We start from the raw sequence: 23,631 nt of genomic DNA, 5'->3' as shown, positions 1-23,631 counted from the left end.
AGCGCTGCGGTGCGTTCAGGGCGGCTCAGACTAACCTGGATGGGAAAGATCTTCACAGCAACATATTCAGTCAGTAGCTGAGCCTTCCACACGCAGCCGAAGCGCCCCCTGGCTTTGATCTCCAGTAACTGCAGCGGCTTCTCTCCCAGGATGGGGGAGGGGGGGAGGGGGCCAGGGTCCTGCAGGAGAGAACACAGTGGGAGGGCCTGAGCTTCAGAGTGTTTAAAGTCACACACACTCAGTTTATCATCTCACACAGTGACACCTGCTGGTGATGTAAAAACAGCACAGGTGAACACAGGACAGGTAAACAGAGGTCTGGACTCTGGAGCAGGATTTGAGCTTAGCGGGGTCCCTTCAGGGTTCACTCTGGGTTTTCAGTCCTACGAGGGTCGATGACTTTTTACCTGGGTACGTCACCACGGTAACTGATGCTGAACACCTGACCTGCTCCAGAGCAGGTTAAAGCTCCGCCCACTGACCAATCAGATGTTTAGATGGTGGAGCTCCTGGAGCTGATGGAGAGGGGGGACACTTGATGTGTCTCTTCCTGGAGCTGATGGAGAGGGGGGAGGACACTTGATGTGTCTCTTCCTGGAGCTGATGGAGAGGGGGGACACTTGATGTGTCTCTTCCTGGAGCTGATGGAGAGGGGGGACACTTCATGTGTCTCTTCCTGGAGCTGATGGAGAGGGGGGAGGACACTTGATGTGTCTCTTCCTGGAGCTGATGGAGAGGGGGGAGGACACTTCATGTGTCTCTTCCTGGAGCTGATGGAGAGGGGGGAGGACACTTGATGTGTCCATCATGATTTGACATTATAGTGTGTTTAGTTGTTGATGATGTTTCACTGATATCCTTCAACAGAGACTGAAGAAAGCTCCGGAACATTTCAGTGAAAGATGTAAAATAATGAATGTTTTCTTCTTCATGTTGAATGTGTCCTGCTCTGTTTGTGATGAGCTGCAGTTTAACCACTTTAAAGAGTCACAGCAGCACATTGAGTTCAGAGACCAGTTCTTAGAGTCAGTTCTAAGGTGAACTAATCACGGGACAAATACAAGCTGACCTTTGACCTCTGTTTACTTTGTTTTGTCCTTCCTGCAGCTGTGTCTCTCTGCAGCCTGTTTGTCTCAACACATTTACAGGTCCTTCTCAAAAAATTAGCATATTGTGATAAAGTTCATTATTTTCCATAATGTAATGATAAAAATTAAACTTTCAAATATTTTAGATTCATTGCACACCAACTGAAATATTTCAGGTTTTTTATTGTTTTAATACTGATGATTTTGGCAAACAGCTCATGAAAACCCAAAAGTCCTATCTCAAAAAATCAGCATATCATGAAAAGGTTCTCTAAACGAGCTGTTAACCTAACGAGCTGTTAACCTAACGAGCTGTTAACCTAACGAGCTGTTAACCTAACGAGCTGTTAACCTAACGAGCTGTTAACCTAACGAGCTATTAACCTAACGAGCTGTTAACCTAACGAGCTGTTAACCTAACGAGCTGTTAACCTAACGAGCTGTTAACCTAACGAGCTATTAACCTAACGAGCTGTTAACCTAACGAGCTATTAACCTAACGAGCTATTAACCTAACGAGCTGTTAACCTAACGAGCTGTTAACCTAACGAGCTATTAACCTAACGAGCTGTTAACCTAACGAGCTGTTAACCTAACGAGCTGTTAACCTAACGAGCTATTAACCTAACGAGCTGTTAACCTAACGAGCTGTTAACCTAACGAGCTGTTAACCTAACGAGCTGTTAACCTAACGAGCTATTAACCTAACGAGCTGTTAACCTAACGAGCTGTTAACCTAACGAGCTGTTAACCTAACGAGCTGTTAACCTAACGAGCTATTAACCTAATCATCTGAATCAACGAGTTAACTCCAAACACCTGCAAAACATTCCTGAGGCTTTTAAAAACTCCCAGCCTGGTTCATTACTCAAAACCACAATCATGGGCATCATTGACACCCTCAAGCAAGAGGGTCAGACACAGAAAGACATGTCTGAACGAATAGGTTGTTCCCAGAGTGACGTATCAAAGCACCTCAGTGGGAAGGAAACAGTGTGTCAGAAAACGCTGCACGACGAGAAGAGGTGACCGGACCCTGAGGAAGATTGTGGAGAAGGGCCGATTCCAGACCTTGGGGGACCTGCGGAAGCAGTGGACTGAGTCTGGAGTAGAAGCATCCAGAGCCACCGTGCACAGGCGTGTGCAGGAAATGGGCTTCAGGTGCTGCATTCCCCAGGTCAAGCCACTCTTGAACCAGGAACAGCGGCAGAAGCGCCTGACCCGGGCTACAGAGAAGCAGCACTGGACTGTTGCTCAGTGGTCCAAAGGACTTTTTTCGGATGAAAGCAAATTTTGCATGTCATTCGGAAATCAAGGTGCCAGAGTCTGGAGGAAGACTGGGGAGAAGGAAAGGCCAAAATGCCTGAAGTCCAGTGTCCAGTACCCACAGTCAGTGAGGGTCTGGGGTGCCATGTCAGCTGCTGGTGTTGGTCCACTGTGTTTGATCAAGGGCAGGGTCAATGCAGCTAGCTATCAGGAGATGTTGGAGCACTTCATGCTTCCATCTGCTGAAAAGCTTTATGGAGATGAAGATTTCATTTTTCAGCACGACCTGGCACCTGCTCACAGTGCTAAAACCACTGGTAAATGGTTTACTGACCATGGTGTTACTGGGCTCAATGGGCCTGCCAACTCTCCTGACCTGAACCCCATAGAGAATCTGTGGGATATTGTGAAGAGACAGTTGAGAGACGCTCAACACTCTGGATGAGCTTAAGGCCGCTATCGAAGCCTCCTGGGCCTCCATAAGACCTCAGCAGTGCCACAGGCTGATTGCCTCCACGCCACGCCGCATTGAAGCAGCCATTTCTGAAAAAGGATTCCCGACCAAGTATTGAGTGAATAACTGAACATAATTATTTGAAGGTTGACTTTTATGGTATTAAAAACACTTTTCTTTTATTGGTCGGATGAAATGTGCTAATTTTTTGAGATAGAGTTTTTTGGTTTTTCTTGACTTTTTTGCCAAAATCATCAATATTAAAACAATATAAGGCTTGAACTACTTCAGTTGTGTGTAATGAATCTAAAATATATGAAAGTCTAATGTTTATCAGTACATTACAGAAAATAATGAACTTTATCCCAATATGCTAATTTTTTGAGAAGGACCTGTATATGGTTAATATAGTTTGTAGTTTGTGTAAATATAATGTTTGTAGATATGATGATCTGCTGATGATTGTGATTGGTTAAATGACGCTAACTCCGCCCCTTTTACGTGAAGGCACTCTTGGTAACCCAGGTGGACGGATCAGGTTGATAACCGGCATCGTAGGACTGATAATCACCATCTCTGATGTCAGAGTTTGTTAAGCACAGGTAAATACAGCACAGGTAAACACAGCACAGGTAAACAGAGCACAGGTAAACAGAGCACAGGTAAACACAGCACAGGTAAACACAGCACAGGTAAACAGCACAGGTAAAAGCAGGACAGGTAAACACAGCACAGGTAAAAGCAGGACAGGTAAACACAGGACAGGTAAACAGCACAGGTAAACAGCACAGGTAAACAGCACAGGTAAACACAGCACAGGTAAAAGCAGGACAGGTAAACACAGCACAGGTAAACACAGCACAGGTAAACAGCACAGGTAAACACAGCACAGGTAAACAGCACAGGTAAACACAGCACAGGTAAAAGCAGGACAGGTAAACACAGCACAGGTAAACACAGCACAGGTAAACAGCACAGGTAAACAGCACAGGTAAACAGCACAGGTAAACAGCACAGGTAAAAGCAGGACAGGTAAACAGCACAGGTAAACAGCACAGGTAAAAGCAGGACAGGTAAACAGCACAGGTAAACAGCACAGGTAAAAGCAGGACAGGTAAACACAGCACAGGTAAACAGCACAGGTAAACAGCACAGGTAAAAGCAGGACAGGTAAACACAGCACAGGTAAAAGCAGGACAGGTAAACACAGCACAGGTAAACACAGCACAGGTAAACAGCACAGGTAAAAGCAGGACAGGTAAACACAGCACAGGTAAAAGCAGGACAGGTAAACACAGCACAGGTAAAAGCAGGACAGGTAAACACAGCACAGGTAAAAGCAGGACAGGTAAACACAGCACAGGTAAAAGCAGGGTTCCGTCTCAGAGAGCAGGTTTAACTCAGTTCACCCTGAAAGGAGGGACACTCTGGGTTTCTGTTTCGGGGGGGGGGGGGGGGCACTCACACCCGAGAAAGAGGAGTCACTCAGACCTGTTCCAGAGACTTTATTTCTGAGTCTGTTACTATGGTAACTGAGCCTGAGGCCTGGACTCTGGAGCAGGATTTGAGCTTAGCGGGGTCACTTCAGGGTTCACTCTGGGTTTTCAGTCCTACGAGGGTTGATGACTTTTTACCTGGGTACGTCACCACGGTAACTGATGCTGAACACCTGACCTGCTCCAGAGCAGGTTAAAGCTCCGCCCACTGACCAATCAGATGTTTAGATGGTGGAGCTCCTGGAGCTGATGGAGAGGGGGGAGGACACTTGATGTGTCTCTTCCTGGAGCTGATGGAGAGGGGGGAGGACACTTGATGTGTCTCTTCCTGGAGCTGATGGAGAGGGGGGAGGACACTTGATGTGTCTCTTCCTGGAGCTGATGGAGAGGGGGGGAGGACACTTGATGTGTCTCTTCCTGGAGCTGATGGAGAGGGGGGGGACACTTGATGTGTCTCTTCCTGGAGCTGATGGAGAGGGGGGAGGACACTTGATGTGTCTCTTCCTGGAGCTGATGGAGAGGGGGGGGACACTTGATGTGTCTCTTCCTGGAGCTGATGGAGAGGGGGGAGGACACTTCATGTGTCTCTTCCTGGAGCTGATGGAGAGGGGGGAGGACACTTCATGTGTCTCTTCCTGGAGCTGATGGAGAGGGGGGAGGACACTTGATGTGTCTCTTCCTGGAGCTGATGGAGAGGGGGGGGACATCTCATTTATATCACTAATATAGTTTGTACTTTGTGTAAATATAATGTTTGTAGATATGATGATCTGCTGATGATTGTGATTGGTTAAATGACACTAACTCCGCCCCTTTTATGTGAACGCGCTCTTGGTAACCCGGGTTGATGGATCAGGTTGATAATCACCATCTCTGATGTCAGAGTTTGTTAAACCAGATCCCCCACAGAGACCCTGATATGTTGGACTCTCCTCGTAGTCCAGACCTCAGGTCAGGAGCAGGTTTCTTTATTGAGTTTCTCCGTCTCCTCTTTCAGAACCTTCAGTCCGTGTCACGGCGTGTTAGTGAGCGTTTGTCTGAACACAGATCCAGCTTGTTTGAATATTCTCTGTTCGCTCGGCTGCAGTGTAGAAATGAACTCTTTAGAGGAACAGGTGTGTTAGAGGAACAGGTGTGTTAGAGGAACAGGTGTGTTAGAGGAACAGGTGTGTTAGAGGAACAGGTGTGTGTTAGAGGAACAGGTGTGTTAGAGGAACAGGTGTGTGTTAGAGGAACAGGTGTGTGTTAGAGGAACAGGTGTGTGTTAGAGGAACAGGTGTGTGTTAGAGGAACAGGTGTGTTAGAGGAACAGGTGTGTTAGAGGAACAGGTGTGTTAGAGGAACAGGTGTGTTAGAGGAACAGGTGTGTGTTAGAGGAACAGGTGTGTTAGAGGAACAGGTGTGTGTTAGAGGAACAGGTGTGTGTTAGAGGAACAGGTGTGTGTTAGAGGAACAGGTGTGTTAGAGGAACAGGTGTGTGTTAGAGGAACAGGTGTGTTAGAGGAACAGGTGTGTTAGAGGAACAGGTGTGTGTTAGAGGAACAGGTGTGTGTTAGAGGAACAGGTGTGTTAGAGGAACAGGTGTGTGTTAGAGGAACAGGTGTGTTAGAGGAACAGGTGTGTTAGAGGAACAGGTGTGTTAGAGGAACAGGTGTGTGTTAGAGGAACAGGTGTGTTAGAGGAACAGGTGTGTGTTAGAGGAACAGGTGTGTGTTAGAGGAACAGGTGTGTTAGAGGAACAGGTGTGTGTTAGAGGAACAGGTGTGTTAGAGGAACAGGTGTGTGTTAGAGGAACAGGTGTGTTAGAGGAACAGGTGTGTTAGAGGAACAGGTGTGTGTTAGAGGAACAGGTGTGTGTTAGAGGAACAGGTGTGTTAGAGGAACAGGTGTGTTAGAGGAACAGGTGTGTTAGAGGAGGAGCTGATTTAATTCAGACTAATGAAGTGAACAGAATAAAGGAGAGAGGACATTGAGTCTGGATTCAGATCCCACCATGAGCCCACTTTGTTCTCTCTTATTTAAAGTCACTTTTCTTCTGCTGGATTGAATCTTGATGAAAATACATTTAAGATTTAAAACAACTTCAGCAGTTTATAATTCTGATTAAATATGAAATGAATAAACTTCATGAAGTGCTGACATGAGCAAAGGTTATATATCATGATTAAACATGTTGTCTTCATATAGATTAGGAGGTTATATATCAAGAGGATTAAAGTAGGAGGAGCTGTTTGTTTTGTCTGTTGCCATGGTGACAGGTAGTATCAGGGCTCACACTGCACACACACACACACAGCTGGTGTTTCTGAAACGGCCCCAGGACTGTGACAGATGATGACGCTGAGACAGGATAAGCAAACAGTCGAGCCGTGCACATCAACATCAGCAGCATTCATGTAAACAACAACAAACCACAAACAAACAGTGCTTGAAAAAAGAGGCATCAGGCTGCAGGACAACAACGACGCAAAGTGAAACCTGAAAGAATAAAACAGGAAGCAGTGAGGAATCTTCTTACCTCCACCATGATATGAAAGGCGTGCTGAGAGAGAGACAGAGTCAGGACGAGAGAAATACAGCTCATAAGTCACCAAGATAACCAGGTTACCATGGTGATGTATCCAGGTAAACAGCAGCTACCTGCTTCTCCCTACACCTGTCCGTCACCAAGATAACCAGGTTACCATGGTGATGTATCCAGGTAAACAGCAGCTACCTGCTTCTCCCTACACCTGTCCGTCACCAAGATAACCAGGTTACCATGGTGATGTATCCAGGTAAACAGCAGCTACCTGCTTCTCCCTACACCTGTCCGTCACCAAGATAACCAGGTTACCATGGTGATGTATCCAGGTAAACAGCAGCTACCTGCTTCTCCCTACACCTGTCCGTCACCAAGATAACCAGGTTACCATGGTGATGTATCCAGGTAAACAGCAGCTACCTGCTTCTCCCTACACCTGTCCGTCACCAAGATAACCAGGTTACCATGGTGATGTATCCAGGTAAACAGCAGCTACCTGCTTCTCCCTACACCTGTCCGTCACCAAGATAACCAGGTTACCATGGTGATGTATCCAGGTAAACAGGAAACAAGACGTTCAACGTTCAGCTGTTTGATCTGAGACATGTTAATCTTCTTCATCAGTCTGTGTGTGTGTGTGTGTGTGTGTGTGTGTGTGTGTGTGTGTGTGTGTGTGTGTGTGAGAGAGAGGCTCACCTGTGTGCGTGTGTGTGTGTGTGTGTGTGAAAGAGAGGCTCACCTGTGTGTGTGTGTGTGTGAGAGAGAGGCTCACCTGTGTGCGTGTGTGTGTGTGTGTGTGTGCGTGTGTGAGAGAGAGGCTCACCTGTGTGTGTGTGTGTGTGTGTGTGTGTGTGTGTGTGTGTGTGTGTGTGTGTGTGAGAGAGAGAGGCTCACCTGTGTGCGTGTGTGTGTGTGTGTGTGTGTGTGTGTGTGTGTGTGTGAGAGAGGCTCACCTGTGTGTGTGTGTGTGTGTGTGAGAGAGGCTCACCTGTGTGTGTGTGTGTGTGTGTGTGTGTGTGTGTGTGTGTGTGTGTGTGTGTGAGAGAGAGGCTCACCTGTCTGTGTGTGTGTGTGTCTGTGTGTGTGTGTGTGTGTGTGTGTGTGTGTGTGTGTGTGTGTGTGTGTGTGTGTGTGTGTGTGTGTGTGTGTGTGAGAGAGGCTCACCTGTGTGGGCACCAGGACAGGTGGGTAGGCCAGTTTGTGGTGACGGTACATCCAGAAGGAGAAGAGGACGATGATGGTGAGGGCCATGATGGGAAGCAGAGAGTACATCAGAGCGCTCAGCACTGGAGGCTTCTGTAGCACTGGTTTGTTTGTTGCTATGGCAACGTCAAAGAAAAGAAAAGAATCATCAACAGCAGAAGAAACAAAAACTTTATGAGAATAAGGTCAACTTTTTACAGGTGATCATGTTAACATGTGATCATGTTAACAGGTGAACAGGTGAACAGATGATCGTGTTAACAGGTGAACAGATGATCGTGTTAACAGGTGAACAGATGATCATGTTAACAGGTGAACAGATGATCGTGTTAACAGGTGAACAGATGATCGTGTTAACAGGTGAACAGGTGATCACGTACACAGGTGAACAGATGATCATGTTAACAAGTGAACAGGTGATCATGTACACAGGTGAACAGGTGATCATGTTAACAGGTGAACAGATGATCATGTTAACAGGTGAACAGATGATCATGTTAACAGGTGAACAGATGATCATGTTAACAGGTGAACAGGTGATCATGTACACAGGTGAACAGATGATCATGTTAACAGGTGAACAGATGATCATGTTAACAGGTGAACAGATGATCATGTTAACAGGTGAACAGATGATCATGTTAACAGGTGAACAGGTGATCATGTTAACAGGTGAACAGGTGATCGTGTTAACAGGTGAACAGGTGATCATGTTAACAGGTGAACAGGTGATCATGTTAACAGGTGAACAGCTGATCATGTTAACAGGTGAACAGGTGATCATGTACACAGGTGAACAGATGATCATGTTAACAGGTGAACAGATGATCATGTTAACAGGTGAACAGATGATCATGTTAACAGGTGAACAGATGATCATGTTAACAGGTGAACAGATGATCATGTTAACAGGTGAACAGATGATCATGTTAACAGGTGAACAGGTGAACATGTTAACAGGTGAACAGATGATCATGTTAACAGGTGAACAGATGATCATGTTAACAGGTGAACAGATGATCGTGTTAACAGGTGAACAGGTGATCATGTTAACAGGTGAACAGATGATCATGTTAACAGGTGAACAGATGATCGTGTTAACAGGTGAACAGATGATCATGTTAACAGGTGAACAGATGAACAGGTGAACAGGTGATCGTGTTAACAGGTGAACATGTTAACAGGTGAACAGGTGATCATGTTAACAGGTGAAGAGGTGAACAGGTGATCATATAAACAGGTGAACAGGTGATCATGTTAACAGGTGAACAGGTGATCATGTTAACAGGTGAACAGGTGAACATGTTAACAGGTGAACAGATGATCATGTTAACAGGTGATCGTGTTAACAGGTGAACATGTTAACAGGTGAACAGGTGATCATGTTAACAGGTGAAGAGGTGAACAGATGATCATGTTAACAGGTGAACAGATGATCATGTTAACAGGTGAACAGGTGATCATGTACACAGGTGAACAGATGATCATGTTAACAGGTGAACAGATGATCATGTTAACAGGTGAACAGATGATCATGTTAACAGGTGAACAGATGATCGTGTTAACAGGTGAACAGGTGATCATGTTAACAGGTGAACAGATGATCATGTTAACAGGTGAACAGATGAACAGGTGAACAGGTGATCGTGTTAACAGGTGAACAGATGATCATGTTAACAGGTGAACAGATGAACAGGTGAACAGGTGATCGTGTTAACAGGTGAACATGTCAACAGGTGAACAGGTGATCATGTTAACAGGTGAAGAGGTGAACAGGTGATCATATAAACAGGTGAACAGGTGATCATGTTAACAGGTGAACAGGTGATCATGTTAACAGGTGAACAGGTGAACATGTTAACAGGTGAACAGATGATCATGTTAACAGGTGAACAGATGATCATGTTAACAGGTGAACAGGTGATCATGTTAACAGGTGAACAGGTGAACAGGTGAACATGTTAACAGGTGAACAGATGAACAGGTGATCGTGTTAACAGGTGAACAGGTGAACATGTTAACAGGTGAACAGGTGAACATGTTAACAGATGAACAGGTGATCGTGTTAACAGGTGATCATGTTAACAGGTGAACAGGTGAACATGTTAACAGGTGAACAGGTGAACATGTTAACAGATGAACAGGTGATCGTGTTAACAGGTGATCATGTTAACAGGTGAACAGGTGAACATGTTAACAGATGAACAGGTGATCGTGTTAACAGGTGAACAGGTGATCATGTTAACAGGTGAACATGTTAACAGGTGAACATGTTAACAGATGAACAGGTGATCGTGTTAACAGGTGAACAGGTGATCATGTTAACAGGTGAACAGGTGATCGTGTTAACAGGTGAACAGGTGATCATGTTAACAGGTGAAGAGGTGAACAGGTGATCGTGTTAACAGGTGAACAGGTGAACAGGTAAACAGGTGATCATGTTAACAGGTGAACAGGTGATCATGTTAACAGGTGAACAGGTGATCGTGTTAACAGGTGAACATGTTAACAGGTGAACATGTTAACAGGTGAACAGGTGAACATGTTAACAGGTGAACAGGTGAACAGGTGAACATGTTAACAGGTGAACAGGTGAACATGTGAACAGGTTAACAGGTGAACAGGTGAACAGGTGAACATGTTAACAGGTGAACAGGTGAACAGGTGAACATGTTAACAGGTGAACAGGTGAACATGTGAACAGGTTAACAGGTGATCGTGTTAACAGGTGAACAGGTGAACAGGTTAACAGGTGATCGTGTTAACAGGTGAACAGGTGAACATGTTAACAGGTGAACAGGTGAACACGTTAACAGGTGAACAGGTGAACAGGTAAACAGGTGATCATGTTAACAGGTGAACAGGTGATCGTGTTAACAGGTGAACAGATGATCATGTGAACAGGTTAACAGGTGATCGTGTTAACAGGTGAACAGGTGAACAGGTAAACAGGTGATCATGTGAACAGGTTAACAGGTGATCGTGTTAACAGGTGAACAGGTGAACAGGTAAACAGGTGATCATGTTAACAGGTGAACAGGTGATCGTGTTAACAGGTGAACAGGTGAACAGGTAAACAGGTGATCGTGTTAACAGGTGAACAGGTGATCGTGTTAACAGGTGAACAGGTGAACATGTTAACAGGTGAACAGGTTAACAGGTGAACAGGTTAACAGGTGAACAGGTGAACATGTTAACAGGTGAACAGGTGAACATGTTAACAGGTGAACAGGTGAACAGGTGATCGTGTTAACAGGTGAACAGGTGAACATGTTAACAGGTGAACAGGTGAACATGTTAACAGGTGAACATGTTAACAGGTGAACAGGTGAACATGTTAACAGGTGAACAGGTGAACAGGTGATCGTGTTAACAGGTGAACAGGTGAACAGGTGATCTTACTTTGTATCTGTGGCAGGTTGCTGTCAGGACCATAGAAAAACTTGTTGTTACACAAACTCCCTTCACAGCAGCAGAAGAAAACGTCAGGAGAATCCTTCCTCTCAACACACTCATCTCTGTTAGCAGGAGAGAAGAAGAGGAGGAGGAGAGACAGAAGAGGAGGAGGAGGAGAGAAGAAGAGGAGGAGAGACAGAAGAGGAGGAGGAGGAGAGAAGAAGAGGAGTTAGAGGAGAGAAGAAGAGGAGGAGGAGAGACAGAAGGAGTTAGAGGAGAGAAGAAGAGGAGGAGGAGAGAAGAAGAGGAGGAGGAGAGACAGAAGAGGAGTTAGAGGAGAGAAGAAGAGGAGGAGAGAAGAAGAGGAGGAGGAGAGACAGAAGAGGAGTTAGAGGAGAGAAGAAGAGGAGGAGAGACAGAAGAGGAGGAGGAGGAGAGAAGAAGAGGAGGAGAGACCGAAGAGGAGGAGGAGGAGAGAAGAAGAGGAGGAGAGACAGAAGAGGAGGAGGAGGAGAGAAGAAGAGGAGTTAGAGGAGAGAAGAAGAGGAGGAGGAGAGACAGAAGGAGTTAGAGGAGAGAAGAAGAGGAGGAGGAGAGACAGAAGAGGAGTTAGAGGAGAGAAGAAGAGGAGGAGAGACAGAAGAGGAGGAGGAGGAGAGAAGAAGAGGAGGAGGAGAGAAGAAGAGGAGGAGGAGGAGAGACAGAAGAGGAGTTAGAGGAGAGAAGAAGAGGAGGAGGAGAGAAGAAGAGGAGGAGGAGGAGAGACAGAAGAGGAGTTAGAGGAGAGAAGAAGAGGAGGAGGAGAGAAGAAGAGGAGTTAGAGGAGAGAAGAAGAGGAGGAGGAGAGAAGAAGAGGAGGAGGAGAGAAGAAGAAGAGGAGGAGAGAAGAAGAGGAGGAGGAGAGAAGAAGAAGAGGAGGAGAGAAGAAGAGGAGGAGGAGAGAAGAAGAAGAGGAGGAGAGAAGAAGAGGAGGAGGAGAGAAGAAGAAGAGGAGGAGGAAGAGAAAAAGTAAAGATGTGGAAGGAGAGAGGAGTAGAGGAGGGAAAGAAAGAAAGGAAGATAGAAGAGAAGGAGGAGATAATTAGGAGCAGGAAGGTTCCTGTCACATCATGTAAATGTCCTCACACATTACCTGTCCTCAGTTACCTGTCCTCACACATTACCTGTCCTCAGTTACCTGTCCTCACACATTACCTGTCCTCAGTTACCTGTCCTCACACATTACCTGTCCTCAGTTACCTGTCCTCACACATTACCTGTCCTCAGTTACCTGTCCTCACACATTACCTGTCCTCAGTTACCTGTCCTCAAACATTACCTGTCCTCAGTTACCTGTCCTCACACATTACCTGTCCTCCCAGTTACCTGTCCTCACACATTACCTGTCCTCAGTTACCTGTCCTCAGTTACCTGTCCTCACACATTACCTGTCCTCAGTTACCTGTCCTCAAACATTACCTGTCCTCCCAGTTACCTGTCCTCACACATTACCTGTCCTCAGTTACCTGTCCTCAGTTACCTGTCCTCACACATTACCTGTCCTCAGTTACCTGTCCTCAGTTACTTGTCCTCCCAGTTACCTGTCCTCAGTTATTTGTCCTCACACATTACCTGTCCTGTTACCTGTCCTCACAGTTACCTGTCCTCACAGTTACCTGTCTTAAAGGTTAATTGTCCTTACAGTTACCTGTCCTTACAGTTACCTGTCCTCAGTTACCCGTCCTCACAGTTACCTGTCTTAAAGGTTAATTGTCCTTACAGCTACCTGTCCTCAGTTACCTGTCCTCACAGTTACTTGTCCTGAAAGTTATTGTTCTCAGAGTAGTGGGTCTGTCCTCTCAAAGTCATTTTGTGACAGTTACCTGTCGTAACAGTTGACATCATCCAGCCAGCAGCCTTGTTTGACTACCTGGATCACACCTGACACATTCTTCCAGGTAGCAAAGCAGTGTAGTCTCTTGTCTTTCTCTCCTGAGCAGGTGACCACCTTACTCAGGTTTCCCCGACTCTCCAAACCCGACAGGGAGGATGAAGGGCTGTAGTTATAGTGGACACAGGTCTGAGTCTCTGAGCCGCCCAAGATGGCACCTAATGAGACGTGAGGACTCGTTAATAACACGTTCACACATCAGAGGACTCGTTAATAACACGTTCACACATCAGAGGACTCGTTAATAACACGTTCACACAGAGGACTCGTTAATAACACGTTCACATAGAGGACTCGTTAATAACACGTTCACACATCAGAGGACTCGTTAATAACACGTTCACACAGAGGACTCGTTAATAACACGTTCACACATCAGAGGACTCGTTAATAACACGTTCACACAGAGGACTCGTTAATAACACGTTCACACAGAGGACTCGTTAATAACACGTTCACACATCAGAGGACTCGTTAATAACACGTTCACACAGAGGACTCGTTAATAACACGTTAACACATCAGAGGACTCGTTAACAACACGTTCACACATCAGAGGACTCGTTAACAACACGTTCACACATCAGAGGACTCGTTAATAACACGTTCACACAGAGGACTCGTTAACAACACGTTCACACAGAGGACTCGTTAATAACACGTTCACACAGAGGACTCGTTAACAACACGTTCACACATCAGAGGACTCGTTAATAACACGTTCACACATCAGAGGACTCGTTAACAACACGTTCACACAGAGGACTCGTTAATAACACGTTCACACATCAGAGGACTCGTTAACAACACGTTCACACATCAGAGGACTCGTTAACAACACGTTCACACATCAGAGGACTCGTTAATAACACGTTCACACATCAGAGGACTCGTTAACAACACGTTCACACATCAGAGGACTCGTTAATAACACGTTCACACATCAGAGGACTCGTTAATAACACGTTCACACATCAGAGGACTCGTTAACAACACGTTCACACATCAGAGGACTCGTTAACAACACGTTCACACAGAGGACTCGTTAATAACACGTTCACACATCAGAGGACTCGTTAATAACACGTTCACACATCAGAGGACTCGTTAATAACACGTTCACACATCAGAGGACTCGTTAATAACACGTTCACACATCAGAGGACTCGTTAATAACACGTTCACACATCAGAGGACTCGTTAATAACACGTTCACACATCAGAGGACTCGTTAATAACACGTTCACACAGAGGACTCGTTAATAACACGTTCACACATCAGAGGACTCGTTAATAACACGTTCACACATCAGAGGACTCGTTAATAACACGTTCACACAGAGGACTTGTTAACAACACGTTCACACATCAGAGGACTCGTTAACAACACGTTCACACAGAGGACTCGTTAATAACACGTTCACACAGAGGACTCGTTAATAACACGTTCACACATCAGAGGACTCGTTAATAACACGTTCACTCAGAGGACTCGTTAATAACACGTTCACACATCATAGGACTCGTTAATACCACGTTCACACATCATAGGACTCGTTAATACCACGTTCACACATCAGAGGACTCGTTAATAACACGTTCACACATCAGAGGACTCGTTAATAACACGTTCACACATCAGAGGACTCGTTAATAACACGTTCACACATCAGAGGACTCGTTAATAACACGTTCACACATCAGAGGACTCGTTAATAACACGTTCACACATCAGAGGACTCGTTAATAACACGTTCACACATCAGAGGACTCGTTAATAACACGTTCACACAGAGGACTCGTTAATAACACGTTCACACATCAGAGGACTCGTTAATAACACGTTCACACATCAGAGGACTCGTTAATAACACGTTCACACAGAGGACTTGTTAACAACACGTTCACACATCAGAGGACTCGTTAACAACACGTTCACACAGAGGACTCGTTAATAACACGTTCACACAGAGGACTCGTTAATAACACGTTCACACATCAGAGGACTCGTTAATAACACGTTCACTCAGAGGACTCGTTAACAACACGTTCACACAGAGGACTCGTTAACAACACGTTCACACAGAGGACTCGTTAACAACACGTTCACACAGAGGACTCGTTAACAACACGTTCACACATCAGAGGACTCGTTAATAAAACTTTCACACATCAGAGGACTCGTTAATAACACGTTCACACATCAGAGGACTCGTTAATAACACGTTCACACATCAGAGGACTCGTTAATAACACGTTCACACAGAGGACTCGTTAACAACACGTTCACACATCAGAGGACTCGTTAATAACACGTTCACACATCAGAGGACTCGTTAATAACACGTTCACGTAGAGGACTCGTTAACAACACGTTCACACATCAGAGGACTCGTTAATAACACGTTCACACATCAGAGGACTCGTTAATAACACGTTCACACATCAGAGGACTCGTTAATAACACGTTCACACATCAGAGGACTCGTTAATAACACGTTCACACATCAGAGGACTCGTTAACAACACGTTCACACATCAGAGGACTCGTTAATAAAACTTTCACACATCATCATCAGGCTAAGACCCCACTTGTGAATTTTAAAGTTTTTAAGCGAACTTTAAACGGCGGTTGCTAACGAGTAGCTAACTGAAACTACAGTGGTTGTCATGGAGACATTAAACGTCATCACGCCGGGAACTCTCTCCCTAATCCTCTTTACAGCCTCTAGTCATGTTTTTCAGTGTTCCTGCAAATATTAGGTTAATAAACAACTTATTAAGCTAACGATTAGCTAACTTGTCAAACCCGCTGATTAGATCGATGAAGCATAACGGTCGTGACGTCATTACAAACCGACCGCTGTGTAGTTAGCTTGTAGCATAACGTTAGCGTTTTACTTCTCTGGGCTGCATTAACTCTTCAAACTTCATATAAATGATGTTCATCTGTAAAGATTATCAGCTGAACTAAACAGCATCAGAAACGTGTGTTTGACACAGAGATTATTTTCTGCAATGATCCAAAATCCAATGCAAAAATCCCAGAGGAGAATTTTCATAGGAACCACCGGCACCATTTTTTTGGGTCGGCCTACAAAAATACGTCATTACTCTACCAGTCTATATTTGTGTGCGTCTGTGTATATATATATATATATATATATAACATGTACAGCGTGTGTTCAGTGTATATAAAGTGTGTACACTGTGTGTAAAATGTGTGTATAAAGTGTGTGTACATACAGAGTGTGCAGTGTGTACAGTGTGTATACAGTGAGAGTATAAAGTGTGTACAGTGTGTGTGTGTGTGTGTGTGTGTGTGTGTGTGTGTGTACAGTGTGTGTTCACACAGTGTGTGTGTGTGTACAGTGTGTATACAGTGAGAGTATAAAGTGTGTACAGTGTGTGTGTGTGTGTGTACAGTGTGTGTGTTCATACAGTGTGTGTGTGTGTGTGTACAGTGTGTATACAGTGAGAGTATAAAGTGTGTACAGTGTGTGTGTGTGTGTACAGTGTGTGTGTTCATACAGTGTGTGTGTGTGTGTGTACAGTGTGTATACAGTGAGAGTATAAAGTGTGTACAGTGTGTGTGTGTGTACAGTGTGTGTGTTCATACAGTGTGTGTGTGTTTATACAGTGTGTGTTTAATGTGTGTGTTTACTGTGTGTTCATACAGTGTGTGTTTATACAGTGTGTGTGTGTTTATACAGTGTGTGTGTGTGTTTATACAGTGTGTGTTCATACAGTGTGTGTGTGTTTATACAGTGTGTGTTTATACAGTGTGTGTTTACTGTGTGTGTTTATACAGTGTGTGTTTATACAGTGTGTGTTTACTGTGTGTGTGTTTACTGTGTGTGTTTATACAGTATGTGTTTACTGTGTGTGTTTATACAGTGTGTGTTTATACAGTGTGTGTTTATACAGTATGTGTTTATACAGTATGTGTTTATACAGTGTGTGTTTACTGTGTGTGTGTTTACTGTGTGTGTGTGTTTACTGTGTGTGTTTATACAGTGTGTGTTTACTGTGTGTGTTTATACAGTATGTGTTTATACAGTGTGTGTTTATACAGTGTGTGTTTACTGTGTGTGTTTATACAGTGTGTGTTTATACAGTGTGTGTTTACTGTGTGTGTTTATACAGTGTGTGTTTATACAGTGTGTGTTTATACAGTGTGTGTTTACTGTGTGTGTTTATACAGTGTGTGTTTATACAGTGTGTGTTTACTGTGTGTGTTTATACAGTGTGTGTTTATACAGTGTGTGTTTATACAGTGTGTGTTTACAGTGTGTGTTTATACAGTGTGTGTTTATACAGTGTGTGTTTATACAGTGTGTGTTTACTGTGTGTGTTTATACAGTGTGTGTTTATACAGTGTGTGTTTACTGTGTGTGTTTATACAGTGTGTGTTTACTGTGTGTGTTTATACAGTGTGTGTTTACTGTGTGTGTTTACAGTGTGTGTTTATACAGTGTGTGTTTACTGTGTGTGTTTACTGTGTGTGTTTATACAGTGTGTGTTTACTGTGTGTGTTTATACAGTGTGTGTTTACTGTGTGTGTTTATACAGTGTGTGTTTACTGTGTGTGTTTACAGTGTGTGTTTATACAGTGTGTGTTTACTGTGTGTGTTTATACAGTGTGTGTTTACTGTGTGTGTTTATACAGTGTGTGTTTACTGTGTGTGTTTACAGTGTGTGTTTATACAGTGTGTGTTTACAGTGTGTGTTTATACAGTGTGTGTTTACTGTGTGTGTTTATACAGTGTGTGTTTATACAGTGTGTGTTTATACAGTGTGTGTTTACTGTGTGTGTTTACTGTGTGTGTTTATACAGTGTGTGTTTACTGTGTGTGTTTATACAGTGTGTGTTTATACAGTGTGTGTTTACAGTGTGTGTTTATACAGTGTGTGTTTATACAGTGTGTGTTTATACAGTGTGTGTTTACTGTGTGTGTTTATACAGTGTGTGTTTATACAGTGTGTGTTTACTGTGTGTGTTTATACAGTGTGTGTTTACTGTGTGTGTTTATACAGTGTGTGTTTACTGTGTGTGTTTATACAGTGTGTGTTTACTGTGTGTGTTTACAGTGTGTGTTTATACAGTGTGTGTTTATACAGTGTGTGTTTACAGTGTGTGTTTATACAGTGTGTGTTTACTGTGTGTGTTTATACAGTGTGTGTTTACTGTGTGTGTTTATACAGTGTGTGTTTACTGTGTGTGTTTATACAGTGTGTGTTTACAGTGTGTGTTTACAGTGTGTGTTTATACAGTGTGTGTTTACAGTGTGTGTTTACTGTGTGTGTTTATACAGTGTGTGTTTACTGTGTGTGTTTATACAGTGTGTGTTTACAGTGTGTGTTTACTGTGTGTGTTCACTGTGTGTGTTTATACAGTGTGTGTTTACTGTGTGTGTTTATACAGTGTGTGTTTATACAGTGTGTGTTTACAGTGTGTGTTTACAGTGTGTGTTTACAGTGTGTGTTTATACAGTGTGTGTTTACTGTGTGTGTTTATACAGTGTGTGTTTACAGTGTGTGTTTATACAGTGTGTGTTTATACAGTGTGTGTTTACAGTGTGTGTTTATACAGTGTGTGTTTATACAGTGTGTGTTTACTGTGTGTGTTTATACAGTGTGTGTGTGTGTGTGTTTATACAGTATGTGTATACAGTGTGTGTTTATACAGTGTGTGTTTATACAGTGTGTGTTTATACAGTATGTGTTTATACAGTGTGTGTTTACTGTGTGTGTTTATACAGTGTGTGTTTATACAGTATGTGTTTATACAGTGTGTGTTTACTGTGTGTGTTTATACAGTGTGTGTTTATACAGTATGTGTTTATACAGTGTGTGTTTATACAGTGTGTGTTTATACAGTATGTGTTTATACAGTATGTGTTTATACAGTGTGTGTTTATACAGTGTGTGTTTATACAGTGTGTGTTTATACAGTGTGTGTTTATACAGTGTGTGTTTACTGTGTGTGTTTATACAGTGTGTGTTTATACAGTGTGTGTTTACAGTGTGTGTTTATACAGTGTGTGTTTATACAGTATGTGTTTACAGTGTGTGTTTATACAGTATGTGTTTATACAGTGTGTGTTTACAGTGTGTGTTTATACAGTATGTGTTTATACAGTGTGTGTTTACAGTGTGTGTTTATACAGTATGTGTTTATACAGTATGTGTTTACAGTGTGTGTTTATACAGTGTGTGTTTATACAGTATGTGTTTATACAGTATGTGTTTACAGTGTGTGTTTATACAGTGTGTGTTTATACAGTATGTGTTTACAGTGTGTGTTTATACAGTATGTGTTTACAGTGTGTGTTTATACAGTATGTGTTTACAGTGTGTGTTTATACAGTATGTGTTTATACAGTGTGTGTTTACAGTGTGTGTTTATACAGTATGTGTTTATACAGTGTGTGTTTACAGTGTGTGTTTATACAGTGTGTGTTTATACAGTGTGTGTTTATACAGTATGTGTTTATACAGTATGTGTTTATACAGTGTGTGTTTACTGTGTGTGTTTATACAGTGTGTGTTTATACAGTGTGTGTTTATACAGTGTGTGTTTATACTGTGTGTGTTTACAGTGTGTGTTTATACAGTGTGTGTTTATACAGTGTGTGTTTACAGTGTGTGTTTACAGTGTGTGTTTATACAGTGTGTGTTTACAGTGTGTGTTTACAGTGTGTGTTTATACAGTGTGTGTGTTTATACAGTGTGTGTTTATACAGTGTGTGTTTACTGTGTGTGTTTATACAGTGTGTGTTTATACAGTGTGTGTTTACTGTGTGTGTTTATACAGTGTGTGTTCATACAGTGTGTGTGTTTATACAGTGTGTGTTTATACAGTGTGTGTGTGTGTGTGTGTGTGTACAGTGTGTGTGTACGTGTGTGTGTGTGTGTGTGTGTGTGTCCTCACCTGAACAGAAGGACAGGAGCAGCAGGCTGAAGGCCGCTCTCACAGCTGAGCCCATGGCTGCTCACACACGGAGCTCTGTACTTCCTTCCTTTCAGATGTGAACGAGCACACACGGTCAGAGTGCCGGCACCATGTACCGGTCCAAACACCTTAGCAGGTGTGCAAGGTTTAACCTAAAGAACAGGCAGGTGATGAGCGGAGTCCTGCCCGTGTGTGTGAGCTCAGGCCCGGACACAGAGCTGCAGCTGTCAGCGGGAGGAACCGGCTCAGATCACAGCCCGGGATTTAGCAGGACGGGCAGCTCGTCAGACACCCTGAACCCTAAAGAGGCTCCACATTCTCCTCTTAACCTGGGTTATCACTCCATGAACCGCTGTATGACCCGGTTCAGAGCCTGGATCTCCCCCCCCCCCCCAGCTCCGGCCCGAACAGAGATCTGGTCCGGGTAGCCGTTAGCTTAGCTCCACGGCTAGCTGTCCTGCTTGTTTGATTGTTGAGTGTTTCCCGAGTGAACCACAAACCGCGACCCCCCTCCGTTCAGACCCCCCTCCGTTCAGACCCCCCTCCGTTCAGACCCCCCTCCGATCAGACTCCCCTCCGATCAGACCCCCCAAGTGCGGGACTGCTCCGTCAATCGCTGTGTCCCTGGTCCGACCTGGTCCGAGCTGCAGCGCTCCCTGCCCGGCCTCCACTCTCTCTCTCTCTCTCTCCCTGCTGGAGCCAGCGGAGCCAAAATGGCTGCCACACAGATTATGTTTGTTTTTTTCCTCCTTCTTGCAAAGACATCTGTCACCGCGCCGAGGATCACCTGACTGACATCAACAGTGGCCAATAGTGAGTGTCGAAATGGATGGACTCTGGTTCTTCAAACAATCAGGTTCTGAGTTTTGGCGATGGAATGTCACGTAAGCCCCGCCCAGGCGTAAGCCCCGCCCTCGGTCAGAGTGCGTAGAGGGCTGTCAATCAGCAAATGTGATTTTAATGAGTTCACTTATGAAAACATTAAAATCAGAATCCTTTGTGACAGAAAAAGACATTTTAAAGGAAACAATGAGCTCAGGACTGCAGAAAAGATCATCCCGTTCCAGGGTGAGGAAATCACCCCTCACATCCTGCACACAAACTGTTCAAGCTTTTCCCCTCCAGCAGGCGTTACACATCGTTATGCTCTGTACATCACTTTACAAATAAACGTATTATTATGATTATTATTAGATCACTGTAAGCAAAAACAACCCGTCATAACAGTTTCTTTTTCAGACTGTCACTGTTTTTAAAAAACACTGTTATTATATTATTGTTATTATTATTATTGATTATTACTATTATTCCCCCAGGCTGTCACTCTGATGAACACTAAGCCGTCAGACCTGCTGCTGTGAAATAACTGTTATCAAGCACCTGATTGCATATAAGACTAAGTATTTTCTTTTTCAATAACTAAACCATTATCAGAAAAATTAATGATCTCTATGATTTCTCTGCCGCCACCTTGAGGATATTTGAAGGAACTACAATCTGCAATTTCCAATTTTATATGTGGAAAAAATAAAGCCAGACTTCAACTTTCATGTTTCCAGAGGGCAAAAACTGAAGGCGGATTGGGAATCCCATATTTCAAATGGTATTATTGGTCACATGTGATGGAGCACTCTCTAATGTTAAATATATAAGCTCAAGCTACAGACTCCGGTACACGAGGTGGCAGCAGGGCCATAGCCAGGATTTTTGAAATACCGAGTCAACATTTGGCAAACATTTATTTTTGGCAAAATTGTTTAGTGTGTGTCTTTGTATGAGTGTGTTGCTGCAACTATAAAATAAATATATATAAAACTATAACTGAAGTATTTCAGTGTGTGTGGTATTAAAAAACTACAACTAAGACCATCTCTAACTGGTTATTAAGTGTTTGGTATATTTGAGAGAGAGACTCTGGTCTTTATATGTAGCCGGGTCCTGGTCTTTGTATGTAGCCGGGTCCTGGTCTTTGTATGTAGCCGGGTCCTGGTCTTTATATGTAGCCGGGTCCTGGTCTTTGTATGTAGCCGGGTCCTGGTCTTTATATGTAGCCGGGTCCTGGTCTTTGTATGTAGCCGGGTCCTGGTCTTTGTATGTAGCCGGGTCCTGGTCTTTATATGTAGCCGGGTCCTGGTCTTTGTATGTAGCCGGGTCCTGGTCTTTGTATGTAGCCGGGTCCTGTTCTTTGTATGTAGCCGGGTCCTGGTCTTTGTATGTAGCCGGGTCCTGTTCTTTGTATGTAGCCGGGTCCTGGTCTTTGTATGTAGCCGGGTCCTGTTCTTTGTATGTAGCCGGGTCCTGGTCTTTGTATGTAGCCGGGTCCTGTTCTTTGTATGTAGCCGGGTCCTGGTCTTTGTATGTAGCCGGGTCCTGTTCTTTATATGTAGCCGGGTCCTGGTCTTTGTATGTAGCCGGGTCCTGGTCTTTGTATGTAGCTTGGTCCTGGTCTGGTTCCTTCTCCTGTTCTCCTCCTGTCTCTGTCACTTTAAACTCTTCATCTCTCGGGGGGCGCCGATAGCTCAGCGGCAGCGACTGCGCGCGTACCATGTTGCGAGGCCTTGCTCCTCGCGCGGGCGGCCCGGGTTTGCGTCCGGCCTGTGGCCACCCTCCCGCATGTCTCTCCCCACTCTCTCCCCCCTTTCCGACTCTATCTGTCCTATCAATAAAGGCAAAAAGGCCAAAAATAATCCTTTAAAAAAAAAAAAACTCTTCATCTCTCTCCTGTCTCATCATCTGCTGAATGTAGAAAAGGTTTAGTGCTGAGTCATGGTTACTATAATGTAACCAGAAAAGGTTTAGTGCTGAGTCATGGTTACTATAATGTGACCAGAAAAGGTTTAGTGCTGAGTCATGGTTACTATAATGTGACCAGAAAAGGTTTAGTGCTGAGTCATGGTTACTATAATGTGACCAGAAAAGGTTTAGTGCTGAGTCATGGTTACTATAATGTGACCAGAAAAGGTTTAGTGCTGAGTCATGGTTACTATAATGTGACCAGAAAAGGTTTAGTGCTGAGTCATGGTTACTATAATGTGACCAGAAAAGGTTTAGTGCTGAGTCATGGTTACTATAATGTGACCAGAAAAGGTTTAGTGCTGAGTCATGGTTACTATAATGTGACCTTATATTTGAATGTTTAGTCACATTATTATTTCCAAAAATCCAAATATCATCATTCATACAGTAACATGGCCCCTAAAACACTCTGATTCATTGCATGTCCTTTCATTTTTAAAGGCTACATTCACAGTAGGTTACACTTTAGCACAGGTATATATATATATATGTATATATATATATATATATATATATATATATA

The 23,631-nt window shown here is 43.8% G+C and overlaps 1 protein-coding gene and 1 long non-coding RNA gene across 5 annotated transcripts in view; one reads left to right on the top strand and one right to left on the bottom strand.

The window, feature by feature from the left end:
• Positions 1 to 20,449, bottom strand: part of LOC306832313 (activin receptor type-2A-like) — a 32,155-nt gene extending 11,706 nt beyond the window's left edge. For 3 of the 4 annotated variants that reach the window (XM_079356889.1, XM_079356888.1, XM_079356890.1), the window contains exons 1-6: positions 20,292 to 20,449; positions 13,290 to 13,515; positions 11,434 to 11,549; positions 7,993 to 8,147; positions 6,823 to 6,846; positions 36 to 179 (exon numbers count right to left, since the gene is read on the bottom strand). In XM_079356889.1, the coding sequence (XP_079213015.1) occupies positions 36 to 179; positions 6,823 to 6,846; positions 7,993 to 8,147; positions 11,434 to 11,549; positions 13,290 to 13,515; positions 20,292 to 20,346 (720 nt within the window). In that variant the 5' untranslated portion in view covers positions 20,347 to 20,449. The remainder of the gene's footprint in view (positions 1 to 35; positions 180 to 6,822; positions 6,847 to 7,992; positions 8,148 to 11,433; positions 11,550 to 13,289; positions 13,516 to 20,291) is intronic. The other variant, XM_079356891.1, reaches the window with a different exon arrangement.
• On the top strand, positions 16,536 to 16,957 carry LOC306832823. The gene is made up of 4 exons (XR_013780269.1): positions 16,536 to 16,671; positions 16,730 to 16,777; positions 16,822 to 16,867; positions 16,912 to 16,957. It is a non-coding gene; the product is annotated as an uncharacterized lncRNA (long non-coding RNA).
• Positions 20,450 to 23,631: the final 3,182 nt, after the last annotated feature.

This window comes from Symphodus melops (genome assembly GCF_947650265.1).
Source record: "Symphodus melops genome assembly, chromosome: 12".
In the NCBI taxonomy this organism is placed as follows: domain Eukaryota; kingdom Metazoa; phylum Chordata; class Actinopteri; order Labriformes; family Labridae; genus Symphodus; species Symphodus melops.
Note: the sequence above shows the minus strand (reverse complement) of the source record. Positions and strands in the feature narration are given on the sequence as shown.